General features: G+C 30.0%; 2 protein-coding genes across 3 annotated transcripts; one reads left to right on the forward strand and one right to left on the reverse strand.

Moving 5' to 3' along the window:
* The first annotated feature begins 1921 nt into the window (after positions 1 to 1921).
* dsd (attractin-like protein dsd) lies at positions 1922 to 17088 on the forward strand. Of its 2 annotated transcripts, XM_089227223.1 has the most exons (23): positions 1922 to 2170; positions 2242 to 2598; positions 5070 to 5273; positions 6424 to 6552; positions 6732 to 6928; positions 6989 to 7162; positions 7237 to 7316; positions 7598 to 7928; positions 8024 to 8207; positions 8451 to 8765; positions 8841 to 9002; positions 9108 to 9294; positions 9695 to 9865; positions 9934 to 10117; positions 11319 to 11486; positions 11724 to 11867; positions 11978 to 12127; positions 12254 to 12418; positions 12630 to 12846; positions 12928 to 13006; positions 13701 to 13838; positions 13912 to 14026; positions 14688 to 17088. In XM_089227223.1, the coding sequence occupies exons 2-23, from the start codon at positions 2327 to 2329 to the stop codon at positions 14846 to 14848; spliced, it is 3927 nt and encodes a 1308-aa protein (XP_089083349.1). In that variant the 5' UTR covers positions 1922 to 2170; positions 2242 to 2326; the 3' UTR covers positions 14849 to 17088. The 2 variants fall into 2 exon arrangements, with proteins under 2 accessions (XP_089083349.1, XP_089083348.1); XM_089227222.1 differs by having other exon boundaries at positions 1922 to 2598.
* Positions 17089 to 18061: 973 nt separating this feature from the next.
* Nacalpha (nascent polypeptide associated complex protein alpha subunit) lies at positions 18062 to 19212 on the reverse strand. The gene is made up of 3 exons (XM_015516187.2): positions 19053 to 19212; positions 18717 to 18946; positions 18062 to 18650 (listed from the first exon to the last, which is right to left on the reverse strand). The coding sequence occupies exons 2-3, from the start codon at positions 18939 to 18941 to the stop codon at positions 18246 to 18248; spliced, it is 630 nt and encodes a 209-aa protein (XP_015371673.1). The 5' UTR covers positions 18942 to 18946; positions 19053 to 19212; the 3' UTR covers positions 18062 to 18245.
* Positions 19213 to 19469: the final 257 nt, after the last annotated feature.

A 19469-nucleotide genomic window follows, 5' to 3' on the forward strand; every position in this document is an offset into this window, starting at 1 on the left:
TATTTTTCCCATGGCTTTTTTTTCTGTGGATTATTTTTCCCGTGGTTTTTTTCCATGGATTTTTTTTCTTGGCTTTTTTCCGTACCTTTTTTTCTGACTACCATCCCAATTATCTAATTACAAATACTAATTATCTTGCAGCGTTGTACATGTTATTAGTGTAAAAAATTTATATAAAAATAAATCAAATTTTTACAAAAATTATATGTTTTTTAACGTGCTTCATTAGTAATTATGTGTTGGAGGAAATTGGATTTTTATTTTTAAAATGTCGGTGATTTATTATATTTTGCGTTTATTTCCACATGAATTCAGATAAATATGACATTATAGTGATAGTCACTAGTCACTTACTCACTTTAGATGATGGCACATTGTGCCACGATAGTTTTCGTTCTGCCATTTTGCTGATCCCCAGAGACGTTCTAAATTTTAAGTATGTGCTTCTGTTTGAGAATCTACATAGCGTTTTCTGTGGTTTTATTACAAATGTTTAAACCCAGCTTTTTCAAGTTCACCAGAGTTATGTATGCCCATCCAGTGGTGTAATTAGGAATTAGGTTTGGGAGGGGGTGGGATTATATATTTTTAGCAAAATCTTTAAGTCTCAATACCTCGTGTAATAACCTCAATACTTATAAAACAAAAGTTTTGACCGTTTTGGAGGATCTTCTAATGCACCCGTCAAAAATTTGAATAAATTGTTGTTCCTTTTTTATATTTAATAATATTGTATTTAGGAGAGTAAACATGATTCAATCAGCCGCACATGGATATATCGTTCAGCTATAATCACGGACTAAGATATACTTATATCTATATCTTAGTCCGTGGCTATAATTGTGGTAGGTAGTCGTCATAATAGCAGTATTTTCGTATAACTGGAATGTACCGAAGGTCCGAAGATACCTTAAGTCCTTAAAAATACCCAATCTCAGCAGTCTCTATCACGGCTTTAGCTAGAAGCCGTGGTCTCTATATTCTATCATCTACGTTTATTAATCTTTTCGTCAGAACATGCCTGATTATATAATTAATAGATGATAATTGACAATTGTATTCAAACTTGCGAATATACAATCAAATTTTTTGTGAACCCTAAACAGTAACTATTCTTGAAAAAGGTACAAGCAATAAAATAAAATGTTTATTTGTTTAATAAAATTTGTTATTGCATGGTTTGGTGTTTAAAATAGTTTTACAATATAGTTTTTAAATGATGTAATGGGTGGGTGGTTGAGCTTTGGTTAGAATGGAACCATCTGTTTTTACTAAACTCGGTGTCACCATAATAGATAATATCTATGAGTGTTACTGAATTAATAACAGCTAATTATTGCTTAAAAGTTATGTCTGCTGTGCTACAGCCAATACGTCTGTTATTTCTTATAAGATAAAATTGATGTAGCCGATCTATATAGGTACTATAAATTATAAAACGGCGTAAATAGGTTCGTAGTATAAAAAGTTTAATTTTAATCAAAGTATTTTAAAAATGTCATCGCATAATAATATATATATAACGGCAAAAACTTTCAAATCAATATGAATAATATTTTTTTATTTTAACAAAATAACTAAAACCATTGGGAAAAGCTGTGACGCATGGTGCCTGACGCCGGGGTGACACACGGGTTTATGCGTTTCTAAAAAAACTTGAAATCTTCAAAAGAATTAAAACTATTATATTGATTGTATTATTTTTTTCATAAATATTTCCATAAATTATTCTTTAACTTAAAATACAAAATAATATGCATAGTGCATTATTAGTGCATACTATTGCAATATGGTAATTTTGATCCCATGACAACTAATTCTCCTATAGTCAACTAGTTCCTCATGGTTATTTAGTTTCACTGATAACTAGATCCCAAAGATTTATAAAACTACTTTTCGTATCATTTAGATCTTGAGTTAACTGGGGGTTCAGGGAGCCTGTCGTTTAGCTTTTTCATCCCAGAGTATGGACTACGGACAACGGTTATCCGTAATTGCATAATAATTATTATGATCTTGGTTGATGGTGGCTAGTGTCTGTCAGGCGACGACCGTGTTTTCTGATTGCGTGTGCGAGTGTGACAGAGACGACGAGCTGATGTGATTAGAGAGTGACGGAGCGAGATAACGACGACAAGATCATCGAAATTTGGGACATTAACAAAAAAAAGTAAACAATAATAATAATGAGTAATATTATTTACTAATATAAACATCACAAACTATTAACTTTAATAATAGTTTTTGAAAAAGAAAAGAAGAGACTCAAATTCGCTTTTGTCCAAAATTCGGTAATTTGGACCAGACGCAACGATTTTTGCACGTCATGAAACATGTCTTGTTTGACATGTTTCTGTTCCTGTTCAAGTCCAAATATCGACGGAAACGGATTGCTCCAACAATGACTACTAAGGTGGCTACCAATTTCGTTCCGCTGCTGCTACTGGTAATCGTTTTTGGTTTAGCATCCTTAGCACAATGTTCACTGGACCGGTGTAAAGACGTTGAATGTGGCAATGGCATCTGCCTGAATGGAACGTGCCTGTGCAATGACGGATGGCAAGGCCCTCAGTGCCAATATTGTGGTGGAAAAGTAAAGTGAGTTACCATCCCAAATAAAGTACTAGTACCGTAGTTTCTGTGTTATGACTCGGTGAAGAAGTCTAGTAAACTTATGAAATGTGGGTCAACCTATTCACATGTTACTCGATGAATTTTATGGTTTTATTACATCTTCATAAGTATCAGTTTCACATTTGCATCTAAAATGTTCATGATATTTTGTAGCTATGGCCTAGATTTTGTCATCAAAAAGTATTTATTATCATACATTAGAGTAATTCTAACTAAAAATGAAGAGTTTATCAAGTTAATCAGTTTATTTTACCTTCTATGATAGCTGCAGGGTGGACATTAGTACTTTGATATAAAATTAATATTTGTCATATTGAATAATACTAAAATGCACATAAATTAAGTTCAAACAAATAAAGTTCAAAATGTTTCTATTTTATAGTATAATCAACAACCTTTTTAGGTACTTTTCTGTTATCGTACTCCAACGGTCGGCCGGCAGACTGCGGCGGCGGTTAGGATATACCGATACCGCTATCATATCCCATTATATTTATCTCAATGCTTCCATCATAAAAATATTTTTTATTTATAATAATATTTTTGGTATCCATATTGTATTGATATTAATAGGTACTTTATTATAATTTTTTTTTGTATTGATGTTTTATTATACTTTATTGGTATTCATATTTTATTATAATTTCTTTGTACTCATATAATTTCATATTATATTATTTTATTAAAATAAATTATATTTTTGGAAATTATTTATTTATTCGTATGGCAATGAAACTTGACAATATTGAGATAAATATAATTGGGTACGAGAACGGAATCAGTATATCCCAAACGCCGCTGCAGTCGGCCGGCCGGCCGACCGTTGGGGTACGATAGCCGAAAAGTACCAATTTTTAATAATAAATTATAAAATTATTTATATTGTAATAGTTATGAGTCGAACGCATACATTTTTATTTCTGTAGGGAATTTTTCCATTTTTTTTACCCATAATTGTTTATTTAAAACTACCAAATTGTAATTATGATAATATTTTATACATCAAATACAGATTGCTGACCTGAATTAGTCAATTTTAGCATCACATAAAGGGTTGCTAACTTTTCATTCCTCACAATTCAATATTCAGTCCTATTTCAACTCATATTTTTATCTTTTAAAATCAATAGCCCATGTTGGGTAAACTATTTTTGAAAAATAATAAAAATATTTTACTCGATCATTAAATATTTTTATTTGAACATTAACGTTACATTCACGTTACTCTGCTTTATTTTTATTACATTATATTACTTTTTCAGCAAAAAAGTAGGGCATTATATATAAAGTTGTTTAGAATGTCCAAAGTTCAACAGCTCCAGACAAATTCTCGGATACCCATCAATGATGCAAAAAGAACACCAAAAATGAATACACTATAAGGGAATATATTTCACATATTCCCTCTAATGTTAAACATAATATTTTCCCATCATTTTAGGACCAGTACTTTGTATTTTTTACAGACTAATGACCTCGAGAAGTTGAATTCTTATTAACCTAATGAAAAAAAAATTTAATTTTTTTGAAAATTATTTAAAATCAGTTCACAATGACTAATATGTAGTAGGTATACTAATACTATTAATTATTATATAAATTGTATAATAGTATAAGTATAATAATGATCATCCAGGCGTATTGTTCAGACTTAATATTATAAATGAACAAAATATATGTGTATTGATTCCAGGGATAATTAATAATATTGCTCATTATTATATAAAACTTTCAAAATCGTAAATAAATTTTATTTATTTAATGAATTTTAATTTTTCTCAAATATCTTAGTCCCTAGTTTTTGTTATACATGTTTTACATTCATAACTTATTTTCATAATGTAGAAAATAACATGTTGTGTTAATTTAAATAAAATATAATGAAATTATTATAAAGTCATTGCAAAAGTAATTTTGTAATTTTGATTATATTACCACCAAACATTGACTATAACTTATTATTTTACTACTCTCTTTTCTACCATAATGTATTAGTTAAATTTTGACAAATTAAGTTTACCCTAGTGTGAAAAATTCTACATTCAGTTTTAATTTATTTATGGTTTTTAATTATACAATTATATATAATAGTATCGTCTTTTAGCTGTTATTAATACCTTCTAACTATTAGTGTTATTTGTATAATTATTAATTGTCAGTTCCAATAATTTTCAAGATATTATAATGTCCTGTTTAAAATTTCATTAATAATAATAATTTAAAAAAAAAAGAAGTATAATTATTTAGAATTATTTTAAAAATTTTGAAATTAAATAATTTTCATTAAACAAAAACTATTGAATAATATTTAGTTTAATCCTTTGAAAGTTGACTTCCATTTGAGATTTTATAATAATTATGTTTTAACTTTTATTCAATATAATATGTGGCTTGATGATAAATGTATCTTATTAGTAAGTTAAATTTTATTTTAGATTAAATGGAACTTCTGGTTTTATTTCTGATGGCATTGGTAACTACTCATTGGATGTGAAGTGTAGTTGGCTTATAGAAGCTGGAAATTCCACTAATTCCACCATCAGATTGCATTTTGAAGAATTCATTACTGAGTGCGGTTGGGATCATTTATATATATATGATGGAGACAGTGTTCATTCTCCACTACTTGGTGTTTACAGGCAAGTATTATTTTAAAGTTAAAAAAATCCGTTTATAGTTGAAATCACTACAATGAGCTTACGTTATAAATAAATACTGGTTAGACCATGTAAATGCGAGATCTTGACATGAATCCATGAAATAGTTTATTACATATAGGTATAAATATACATTGAATCAACGATACAGGAACGGGTGGCAGTATTGTGATCAACAGTTTCCAGCCGTTCCTGGTTTTTAATAGAAAAAAAAAGGTACAACTATGCATTAGTATATTTGTTAGCAGCGAGTATGTTTAAAGCAAAATATCAGCTAAAATAAGCAAAAATCAAAGTATATTATTGGGGGGATGTAGTGTCCGGGCAGATTAAGGCATCGGTTACAACGTGCACCGTCGCCGGTTCAAATCCTGATCACGGGCAGCATCACTTTCCAGGCAGTTCACGCTGTCTGGAAAGAGAGGCCCCCTCACCTGGCATGGCAGAAACCTACAAGTGCCCACTAGAAATTCTGCCAAATAGGCGTCCAAACCTCTGAACTAGGCCTTTGTGAGTTATATGTGGTGATCAATATTATAAAACTTGACAAAAAAAAAAAATATATAAATTTAAACTAGTAAAAATTACTAAAGGTCTTATGTCTTATGGATTTATGCCAATATACAGTGATGTCTTAGCATTGACCGTGATTATTTAGTTTCACATTTAAAATTTTATCCAGCAATATATATTTTTTTTATTAGCTTCTAGTGTAACTATGATAGCTCAACAATTATCAAAATATAACAAAGAAAATTGCAAACACCTAAAGGATAAAATTTAAAACAAATGTTCTAAAATACAATTTGAAAATTAATAATGTACGAAATTTTAGTTTTATCTTAGAACATTTATGTTCTATGATATTTTATCTTGCTTTCTGATCGAATTGGTTACAATAATTATCGTTGTTTTTCTACTTTGAGAGTATATTATATATATATAATTTATTATTATATTATTGAAAATTTGTAAGTTTAATTTTTCCACTTTTCCATTGGCAATGAAGACTCATTTTAACCGTATAGTAACAAAAAACACTTATTTTTTACTTGGGACTTGTTAATTATTTCTACTGTATTTAAACAATGTTTTAAAAATATTAAAATGTAATTTTAATGTATATTTTCAGTGGTCTTATGTACTCAAAAGATTATTCTCTGCAGAGTGTACCAGAAATAGTTGCCCATTCCGGATTTGCGCTATTACATTTTTATAGCGATATTGCTTATAATTTGTCAGGTTTTAATATTTCTTACAGGTATGTTAATTTTACCTTAGAAATCTTCTGTCATAAAAGTTATTATGTAACAATATTATTTTATGAAAAATGTTAAAATTAAATAATTTTTTTAAATTTATATATTAAAAATATTATCTTTTGTAAATTTAGAATTTAATTAAAAATAAGACTAAAAACTAATGTATAAAATATTTCAGTTTAAATACATGTCCAAGTACAACTTCCTCTAAAGAATGTTCTGGACATGGTGTTTGTCTAGACTCTGTATGCACTTGTGATGCCCAATTTATTGGAGAAGCTTGCCACATTCCGATTTGTCCAAATAAGTGCACAGCCAGCAATGGAGTATGTGATAAAGAACAACATCGCTGTGTCTGCCATCCAAAATATAAAGGTAAATTAATTTTTCAGTTTTTTATTTTATTCTATATTGGTAATTGTTTTTTTTTTTAAGGTGATGACTGTAGCCAAGTAGCTGAACATGGTTACTGGGAATTATTGAAGACAAGTGATTTTGTTCCCCAAGGATCTGCATCTCATACAGCAGTCGTATGGCAAGACTCTATGTATATTGTAGGAGGAGAGTCTTTTAAAAAAGGACATATGTTATATGTTTATGATTTCAATGGTAAGTTATTAAATTACCTATTTACATTAAATAATGAAATACAATATTTCTTTTTTTACTTTATTTTATGTTAGGCCATGTATGGGAAACACCTCATGTAATAAGCAAAACAGCACCAACCATACGATATGGACATTCGTCTGTTCTATTTGGTGTATGTATATTTAGTATCTAAACCAGAGGTTCCCAAACTTTGTTGTCAGAGGAGCCGCGGCTGTGCCTCGCTTCCGACTATGTTATCTGGTCTAAAAATAAACAACGATATTTTACGGTGAAAAAAAGGTCTCAAATTTTATTAAGGGCGCCATGAGAAAACTTCAGTTCTAAAAGGGCGCCACGAGTATGAAAAGTTTGGGAACCTCTGATCTAAACCATAATATTGTTTTATTCAACAGTGTTAAATATATTTTCATGTAAAATTACAATCGCTTGTAGGATAAGATATATGTTTATGGAGGAGTTAAAGAAGACGGTATTGTTTGTAATGAATTATGGGCTTATGACATAAGTGCCAAGTCTTGGGAAAATGTCACGGTCAATACTGGTTCATGTGAACGTAACCTTATGAACATTGGCTTTACAAATCAGGCTTTGTGTGGACCATTACGTAGTGCTGGTCATACAGCGACATTGGTACCTCCTTCATTTATAGCACAATCTACTTCGTCTGGATCTGGTTCTAGATATGTAACAGAACGAATGATTATTATTTTTGGACATTCTCCTACTTATGGTTTTATGAATTTTGTTCAAGAATATTATTTTGGTAAGTCATCAATAAATATAAATATTTAATAGTAATAAAATTATTTTATCTGTTAATTTGATTGAATAAAAATCAATATTAATGTTTTTTTTTAGGTACTAGAGAATGGGCAGTTGTAAAGACTAAAGGTTATCCAGTAAAGGGTGGATATGGACACAGTGCTGCTTGGGATCCTGTGACAGAACGTATTCTTGTATATGGTGGTTATGTGTCAATGAGTCCTCTACAATCGGCTTTATCTTCAAAACTTTATGCATATGATCCTTACTCACATACATGGTAATTAATATTATTGGTTAAACTTCTTATTTTCTTCAATACATTTTTTATTTTTATTATACTTATAAAATTAATTTGGCGATAAATTTAAAAAAAAAACCTCTCTAAGGTGACAAATAGATATGATTTCTAGTAACTACTACTATATAGGATCCTTGCAAGTTTTTGAAACAATAATTAGACATCCCATAAAAAGTAATCTTAAAAAAAAATTAATTTTGATATATTTCTCTTTATTTACAGGTATTTAATGAGTGATGGTCCTAGTGGTAGATTTTTACATAGTGGTTCTATGTTGAGTCCTACTGGAGGTTTAATGTTAATATACGGTGGAAACATACACAATGATACAGGAGTAAATTTGGTTTCATCTGGTGGTCAGTGTTATACTGCACAACCATTACTTTATGATACATATTGTGACTCTTGGACTCAAATGGCATTGCCTTCAAATTTATTCACCAGTCTCATGCGATTTGGTCATTCAGCAATAACATTTGAAAAATCCATGTATATTTATGGTGGTTTCAATGGCCAAATGCTAAATGATATTCTCAAGTAAGAAACACAAACTACTTAAAATGTTTAGTATTTTTACTGATGACGACTCATACAACTTTTTTTTGTATTTAGATTTTCTCCTGGAAATTGTTCATCAAATAATATGATAACAAATTGTTTGAATAGTCGTCATTTTGGTGTTAAATGTGTCTGGGATAACGAAAAAGCCATTTGCTTACCATTTTCAGAAATCCCAGTTATTCCACCCAGTATAGATTTTGAATCAACTTACAGGTAATATCAATTTAATCTCAAATTACAAATAAAAGTATATGTTCCTTCTTAATCATTTAACTTATTTAATATTAAAATTTTTTGTCTAAAAAATAAAAATTATAGCCGTTGTCCAGAAGAGAGTAAGTCTCAAGTTACTGGAATTATTGATCAGTGCAAGCGGCAAACTACATGTGAATCATGCGTTCACACTCATCGCTGTGGTTGGTGCCCATTATCAAATTCCTGTGTACATGATATAGAACAATGCACTACAATGAATAGAGATGATGTCCCATATCGTAGTGAACGTGTAAGTACTTGATGATAGAACTATGTCATATAATTATACTTAAATTTTAACAGTGTCACAAAAATTATCCATTAAATAATTTTACAGTAGAAAAAGGAGGTTCTCATTTAAAAACTATAAGTTTTATCTCCTTAAGACATTTCTTAAGTAGCACACAAATTTTGAGAATTTAAAAATATTTATTTAATAATTCTAAAAATTGACTTTGAATAACTGTGTTATTGAAAATAAAAGAGGGTTAACATAACATGCTTAGTGCATTACATTTTATAACACTAAAAATGATTTGATAACGATATTCAGATAAATACAATTTTTTAAGGTGGGGACCTCCTGGATCTGTGCCTATATCTTAATGTTTAATTTAGAATATTTAGATAATGATTTTTATGTTTTTTAGCCAATAACATCTGGTTATCAATGTACTAATGAAAATGCTGACCATATGCGCTGTAACCATCTTCATTCTTGTCAATATTGTGTTACCCATACTGGATGTCATTGGAATTCCAAGATTGAAGTTCCTATATGTGTTCCAATTACAAACAAATCTATGATTCAAGATTTTACTGTTAGTTGTTTCTCCAAAATCTTATTGTTTTATAAATACGTTTTATTAACTCCATCTTTTTTACACAGTCACCAGATGTATGTGAAAGCGTTTGTGACCATTATACTGAGTGTACTAATTGTACAAAAGATGAATGCATTTGGTGTCAGAATAATGAACGATGCATTGACAAAAATGCTTATACATCTTCATTTCCATATGGTCAGTGCAGAGAATGGACAACAGATGAGCACCGTTGTAGAACTACACCAGGTTAGTATGTATGATCCCCAATCAAAGGATCAAGGAAATTATGTAGAATAGTAATAGGCTCTATGATTTATTAGTTATTCTGTAAATTCATTACTATTGTTCAAATAATTATTATGAAAATATGACCAAGTCCTAAAATAATAGTAAGTTCAATATGGATGAGCGAGATGCGACTACTTGGTGTGTTTTAATGTTGATAAAATAGGGTAAAATGGTAAAAATACCAACAAACAGCTAAATTTTTCTCAAGCATTATTTGTTTGATCTAAAAGGTGTATAAGTTTTACCTTGTTAACGGCCCTAAATGTTTGTTAATGTAGGTCTACTGACTCACTGTCAGTGTTTTAAATGCAAACACATATTAATAAAACATTATATATCATTTATTGAAGTCATAAATAATAAACAAATATCAACCTTAGATTAAGTTTAATAATTGGTATTATTTTGTTACTATTTTTTACTTTTGAAACACGAGATATTTTAAAAAAAATTGAAAAATACAATTGTATACAATTAATAATTATTATTTAATAATAAAATATAGCAAATGAACAAGTTGTCCAGATATGTAGGAAAAAATGGAATTATTGAGAAATATATAAAAATATGTAAAATAAAATATAGTTCATTTTATTAGAAATCCTTTGAAATTAATTTATGACTTACCTAAATTAATTTATCAAGTCACAGTAAAAATATGTATTTACATATAAATCCAAGCCCTAATGTGTAATGTTTGATAAATAAAAAATTAATCTTATGAATTAATGAAATAATATTATGATAATATTATATAGCATAGGATCTTTATACAAATAGTTCTTTATAAACAGATAATTACTCGATAATATATATATTTAATATAACGCTGTCGCGTGCTATTTCTACCATCCATCACTATATGTATTATTATGGAATATTGGTATTTATTATGTAGTCACAGCTTGCTACAAGTAATTGCTAATGCTAATGATTGATAACTAATAAGTAATGGTCACATACCACATTTTTTCCTGATATAATTTTATGTCTAATGTTAGGTATTGTAAAACTTAAGATTCATATTTATAATTATTTATTTGAAATTGTGAAATGTAATTTAAAAATATTAATTTATTACAAAAATTAAAAAGTTGCTATACATTTAAGTTCAATAAGTAGAGTTTCTGTTTTATTTTAAATCAGCAAATGTTTTCAGGTAATTCACAGTGCAATTACTATAGAACTTGCATTGACTGTCGAGATGATCCAGAGTGTGGTTGGTGTGATGACGGTTCGGGTACTGGTTTAGGTTCATGCATGGCTGGTGGCAATACACCACCCCAATCGTGTTCTCAAAATAAATGGTACTTTACTCATTGCCCAAGTTAGTATACCAAATTAAGCATTAATTAATATTTATAAAAACAATTATTCCACTTGCAAAGTGGTACCTATTGTAGTATAGATGCATAGGTAATACTTAAACAAGCCTTATTCTTTCTAAGGCTTTAAATAGATATCATTAGAATTATAATAAGTAGAATTCATTGAACTCTTTTTATAGTTATCAATTTCTATAGTTTTATACATACTAATGCTAAGTTGTTTTATAATTACACAGCTTGCCAGTGCAATGGTCACAGCACTTGTATGAACAATACTGATGTGTGTATACACCCGTGTTCAAATAACACTGAAGGTCAAAACTGTGAGACGTGTATTAAAGGATTCTATGGAAACCCAGTCAATGGTGGTGAATGCAAAGGTAATTGTTTTGTTTAATTGATTATTTCATAATTGTTATTATAAGTTTTTTTTTTTACACATAAGGGCCAGTAAAAATAATTAAATTGTTTTATGAAATTAATTTTACAGAATGTCGGTGTAACAATCAAGGTAATCATTGTAATCAAGAGAATGGAAAATGCTATTGTACTACGAAAGGGATAGTTGGAGATAACTGTGAAAAATGTGACACAAATAACCATTATCTTGGAGACCCATCTAATCACGGTTCCTGTTTCTGTAAGTAAAATTTCTAGTTTTGTATATCACACAAACAAATATCACTATTATATATAAATTCACACTTCCCTATATACTTCACTTATTTACTATTTCAAGCATTACAAAATGTTGAATTTTTTTTAGATGATCTAACGATTGATTATCAATTCACGTTCAACCTATCTAAGAAAGATGATTTGAGGTTTACACAGATTAATTTTCAAAATTCACCTTCAAAGTCTGATGTTGATGCAGACTTTAGCATCACCTGTTCAGTGATGGCAAAGATGAACATCACTGTCAGACCTGGTATGTTTCAGTTAAAAAATGAAAAAAAATAAAATAATATGTATTTAGATTTTTAAAATCAAATGGTGTATTCACTGGCTGCGGCATCAAAACTTATTTGGGTTGTGGCAGTGTGGCCCATCATTTCCGCAACAAAATATGTTCAAAATTAACAGCTCATTTAACTATTTTTTTTTTCATAGTGTGTGTTTAATATATTTCATATTTACAGCATCTGGGCCAGAAAAGATGCTACTACCATTACAGAACTGCACAAACTTCAGAACTAAGTTTTTGAAATCTGAATACATGTTTGGCACTGGTGACAACATGTCGCTGACAACATTCTATGTTTATGTTTACGACTTCAAACCTCCGCTCTGGATACAGATATCGTTTTCTCAGTATCCAAAATTAAATCTCCAACAGTTTTTCATCACATTCTCCTCGTATGTATCATTTGATTGCATTAGCTTCTGCAGTTATTATTATCATTTTCATTGCCTCGGATTTTTGTAATGACATTTCAGATGTTTTTTGCTATTACTGTTGGTGGCTGCCATATTGTGGAAACTCAAACAGAAATACGACATGTATCGCAGGAGACAGGTAGGTCTTATCGTTTTTGTGTAAATTATAAAAATCTGCACATATTGTCTCCAAGATAAATCTTATCTCAAAAAAATTCAAACTTTGTTCAATAAATCCTTTGTACTATCACCATTCTCCACCATACATTACCAATTTTACTTTAAACACAAATTAAAAATTAAAACTATTTACGCAAAAACAATATCATTTTACATATAAACAATTTTATTATAATAAACTCTCATCTCAGTTCCCTTGACTTTTATAATTCATATCAAATCTAGCTTCTCGTACTATTCCTGGAAATCTGGCAACTACTGAAAAGAAACCAGATGTAGATTTTTCCTTTGTAAGTAAATATACAGAAAAAACAACGTAATGCTATTACTAGTTGACTTCTTATCTCACATAGTCCCATTGTCAGGTTATAATACATTTTTTTTTTGTGCTCTAAAGCACAGACTATACATAAATTTATTTTTAAGTTGATTAAATATGGCGATTTCTATTACTTTAAAAAAAGAAAATCATAAAAATGTGTGTGAATGTATGATTAATATACTGGTAATCCGTTTAAATCTATAAAATAGCCAATACGATTTTAACACCGCGATGTTATGTCGTCGAACTGCGAGTGTGTATATAAGTGCATCATGCACTGTGCACAGTGCATAACAATTTTTAGACTATATTCTGTTATTTTTACGCGTAGAGAATGTTCGTGGAAATGGAACAGATGGCCAGCAGACCGTTTTCGGTGGTCGAGGTGGAAATAGAAAAACGCAATGCTATTCACGGTAACCAAATACCGACCATTTCTGTTTCGAGCAATTTGAGAAAACGCAAAATCGTAAGTTATGATTATATCTATTATAACTCAGTTGTATGAAAAAACGTGTGCTTAAAAAACTACATTATTGCAGGACGTACCAAATCCAGTGGCCTTGGAACCTTGCGCCGGCAATCGAGCAGCCGTATTAACGTTGCTCGTCAGACAGCCAACGGGCAATGATAGATTCACACCACATGGATATTCTGGTACGCCTGACATATTATTAAATGTTAATTAGTTTATTACCTATTCAGGTTTTATAGTGATTCATTTATCGCGATCAAAGACAAGGAATTCTATATTATCATATCTTGACAAAAAAAACTGATCATCGTAGAAAAGTCTAAAATAATACCAATGTTTGTTCTTAAATCTTAACCCAAGCTAGTTTTCCACAGCTTGCAGCTCGCAGCTGGTGGTTTGAAAGTTGTAATCCGCCAACTGTACAGTCTGTATAGTCAAAATCGCTCGGCTTGGCTCGCCTCTATATATCCTTTTTTTAGTAAATTAAAATAATAATTTCACAAGCGCTCAGTAATGATTTTTGCAACCGTAGAAGGTAGAAAATATGTACCTATTGTACCTAACATCAATTGATAAAACTGACGACCCTCAAGGCCTCAAACCTCGAGTTGTGGAAAGCTATTGCTTTAAACGTCTAAAAATGCCTATGTATTTTCTTAATTTGGTTCCTTACACCAAAAATCTCACCATTCCCAAGGTGTGTAATATCTTTTATCTCTCAATCCACAAGCATTGCAGTACCTAGCCAATATATAATAATGTCCCGTTTTTCAACAAGGTAAAATATGTGCCTAGTTTTACTTAAATTATCATATTTGTCGCGTTTTTTGTTATTTAACTCAGGCCTGGCGATAGCTTCTGCTCTGGTAGTGGTCGGTAACGTTCAACATTCCAAGACCAACGGTATCGACAACAGCAGTTCTCCGCTGCCGGGTAAAGAAGACGTCCGCTGGACCGGAAGGGGTTTGAAAGCCAGCCAACATCCAAGTGAAGCGCGAATCTAAGATGACGACGACACTCACAATCTATCTTCTCTTCTCCGGCTTCGTCGGCAGTTTCTTCGCGATGCAGCGTAACATATATAATAATATTAAAATCGTATAAAAAAATACCGGCACCTGTATATATATACAGTGTGTATAGTCGAACCCGATAAGACTGATGAGATCGTATATATTATTATAATATACGTTTATACGGTGCATTTATGTAATACCTTACTACTATATTTAATATTATATACAATTAATGTAATACTACTAATACTACTATACTACTACTACTACTACCAGAACTACTAAACTATCCGTAGGTTTCCGAATTAATCTGATGGCCGATCGGATGGTCATCAGATTGGTATATGAACGACAAAACATAGATATGATGGAATATAATACATATTATAATACTTCAATGAGTGTCTAAACGTGAATACTGCATTTCTTTAAAAAAAATTTTTATCGTTGAATTTGCGAGTGTTCGTTACATTTCTATTGTTTAGACGCCGGGCACAATCCACTTCTTTAAAAATCTCGTGTAGACAATGTTGCAACTAGGGGGCGATTATTCCTCAGCCCCTACAAAAATATTCCTTTCGATTTAGATATAAGTTCCCTATGGATTATTTTTAATTAATAGTCTTGTTATAATATGAGTAGTATCTCCCCTCAGAATATAAACTCTTATTGCGTCAATGTATTAAAGCAACACGATATTTTGAATCTCGTCTTGATCCGTAGACTTCCACAACACAAAAATCTCAAATCTGTGTCTTAATCACCAATTGATAAACACGCCATATGTTACAGTGACAATGGGGATTCCTCTAGATTAACTTTTACCCTCCCCTTCTCACCCTCACCAGTCACCTATAATTTATTGTTAATTTTTTAGCTTGCCTGCCAATATCTGCCATCGCCATGTTTACGCACTATACACACTCGTTCAGTGTGCAATAGTTCTCTCCTCGGGCACGCCTTGCTACACATTCCTAAATCCTGTAATATAATAATATATTATGCCATCGTTCTCGAGTCTCAAGAGATTGTTTGGATGTACTTAATAGGTACACTGTACAATGGCCGCGTAGGTAGAATATAATATTATACAAGTTATTCGTGATTATTACCTATATAGATAAAATATTTATACATAGTACATACGTCTACATCTACGTGTACGGTGTACGTCATACGATATTATATTTATTATCATTGTGTATAACTGTGACACCTACAAATAGTATTATTATTATTATTATTATTATTGTTACTTGTTGTGCGATAGACATTAGACAGTATTTCATTGCACTTATAATCTAATGTACGGACCGTTCGAAAATGTTTACTCCTCTCATCTATTCCGTGATACCTTAAATCGTTTAATACCTCGAAAATTAAATTCCTTGTTACAATCTCAAACAATATGAAATATTTCAACAGCGGCTATCGATCATATACCTGCTGTTTATCCTATCATCGATCGCAAAAAATCTAAGATCGTCCATATTAGTCGTTTCTACATTTTTATATTTTCATTTCAAAAGTTTGTCATATCATGTTATCGAATTGTATTTTACCTGTACTATATTATGTACATATCGGTAAGCGTGATGTGAAGTTTCTTTTTCTTGGTTGGTTTTCATTATTCTTTTCGAATGGTTATTTTTTCGAAACCTCACTACTATTGCTTACCTTCATAATTTTAATAATAGATTATGGTTCGTTATCCGTAGTGGGCTCAAATTCAAAATCGTTCGTCCAGCGGTTGTCCGACATGACACAACGACGACACGCGTATTCGATAAATTACGCTATTATTTTCGCTACTATACATTTTATAAGAATTATTTATTGAAATAAATTATATATTATTAATTATTATGTGTTCTAATAAAAAGAAGCGTATTATTTATAATACATATTTTCTGTGATTTTAGATTGGCTTACTCGATTGTGAGTGGTTTTTCTTTATATAGTGTTAACTATTTTGTGTTTTTGTATATATATAATTTATGGATGGTAGAAATCTCCAAATAACACTATCAAGTGCTAATTATTATTAATGAATACAGTTATATAATTATATTATAATATCTAGATTATAACTATTATTATTTTTATTATATTATATTATACATCATTAGTTTGTAATATTAATTTTAGTTTATGAATATTTTTTAAAACGTCCATTTATTTTTATTTTCGTATATTTTTTGTTAAAAAAAAAAACAACAACAACAAAACTATTAAACTATTACTTGTTTTGTCATTAGTCATGTTATTTGTTATCCTAGTTTATTTTGTTTAAAGAATAAAAACAGGACACAGAGTATATGGCTTAAATTATATGATGCATCTATTCTATTGTACTTATAAAAATATAATTATCATATATTTAAATGCAAGGAAATAATATTAGCTTTTGAATATATTGTTTCAAAAATAACTTGTATGTTTGTTATTTCATCTAAATAAATTCAATAATTAATATTTACATAATAAATGCATTATGCAACTATAAACGCTATTGATAATGTTAAATATTATTAAAAATGGTTATATTGTTAAATAAATAATATAAATGTGCATATTTAGTGCCTCTTGTTATAGGTCATACATGTTTAATGTTATTAAATGTATATAACAGATATACATTTGTAATTCTTGTAAAATATAAATTTACTATTTACTATCAAATAAAAATGTTGTTCTACTTTTGACTGTGAAATCTAATTAACAAATGTTCATAGAATTATGTAGAAACAAAATAATTGAATCAGGAAATTTAACCTTATATTAGACTTTATGAATACTCATTGACACCTATGTATTTTCATACAAAATCATTCAGTTGACTTGTGTATGAGATGAATTGTGAAATTAAAAAAAAAATGTTGTGTTTAGGACACATTTATTTGTTGCTTCATAGCTATTTGACAATAAATTCAAACAAGATGAAGTTAACAATTATTTTTATTAATATTATTAGTAACATTTTTAATATGTGTAACTTAAACCAAAATTATTGAAAGACTGTCAATCAAACACAAAGTATTATTTTAAAGTTATTCCAAAGAAATTTAACAAACACTAAAAAAATTGATTATATGATATTATATACTTAAGTTTAAAAGACATTAATACTTATATAGCAGAAATAAGAGATAAAATAAATCAACGCATATTTAAAAAGGCTGTAAATAAAGTAACTCAATATTGTAGCCAGAGAAAGTTTTGTATTACACCAATATATTGTATATACAAATAACGTGAAGGAAATAACCAATTTTACAAAAGATCATGTAGTAAATGTGCTTATTTATTATTGGATCTCATTATCAGTCTAAAATATAAACAATGATAATTCTCTCCCTTAAAACGTTATATATGTATCTTAATTTTACATGGTCAAGTCCATAATAGCATTGACAATGTCATTGTGGTTTCTAAGCAGCGCTTCAATAGCCTTGCGCTTGGTAACTTGAGCTTGCGCACAAACTAGGTCAACATCCTTTTCTTCTACTCCCTTGTAATCAATCTCTCCTTCTTCTTCTTCTTCTTCTTGGATTGGCTGACTGACCATTGGCCTGGATGCACCATCTTTGTCCAATACACTTGGCATCATATCAGCAGACTTGAATTTCTCAGCAGCTGCAACTTGTGCTTGTTGGCTTAAATCTTCAATCTTGGCCTCACCAAAAACAATGTAAGTGTCAGACGCCGGATTCTTGAAGACATCCGGATTGTTGATAACAAACAAAATATTTTTGGACTTACGAATGGTCACTCGATTCACTCCGTGAATCTAAAACCAATTTGAAGATTGATAAATAACAAGCATTATAACTAAAAAATAATTTTTATAATCTACCTGCTTGAGACCAAGTTTAGATATGATTTTCCTGGCTTTTTTCTCGCCTCTCGACTGTCTGGCCTTGTTGGATAAGTCTTCTGCAGTGACACCACTAGCTCCTTCACCACCCTTGTTGGTGGCAACATCTACGCCACTCGAATCACTGTCACTGTCCGCAGCATCTTTCTTGGGCTCCTCAAAGCTTACCTTTTTCGTCGCATCGATTTCCGTTAGTTCAGGCATGTTTCCTGCAATACAACACAAGTGTTAGTACCCTTAAAAGTCTGGTCACTTTTGAATTATTAACGTTTTTAAGAGAAATATGCCAATGACTTAACGTTTTAAGCTACTTACTCGAATTCGATGCGTTAAAAAAATTACAAGTCGAACAACAAACTACGGGACAAGTCTCGAGGTTATGTACGAAAAACGTGTTGTGATCAACAATGAAACTCGCGAAGACCGTCTTCGGTATTATTGAAATCACAGTTTGGTATTCAAGTCAAAGAGTATAATGAATATAATATTCTCTATAAAAGAAATAACGTACAGTGTTACCGCGCGTGATAATATCAAGTTTCGGTCGAACTGCGTGACGACAAATTAAATGTGACATACACGGATATAATATCTAAATATCTAATAGTTAATATTATATGATCATTACTTATTAGTTATTACCTATTAATTGGTTGTCGGTTTATTACAAATTATGTTGCTATTTTTATATTCCATATTCTATTGAAATAATGACATTGACATATTAATAAT

Source organism: Diuraphis noxia, unplaced genomic scaffold (assembly GCF_037042655.1).
Source record: "Diuraphis noxia isolate RWA-SAM2 unplaced genomic scaffold, SU_Dnox_SAM2 contig0004, whole genome shotgun sequence".
Lineage (NCBI taxonomy): Eukaryota > Metazoa > Arthropoda > Insecta > Hemiptera > Aphididae > Diuraphis > Diuraphis noxia.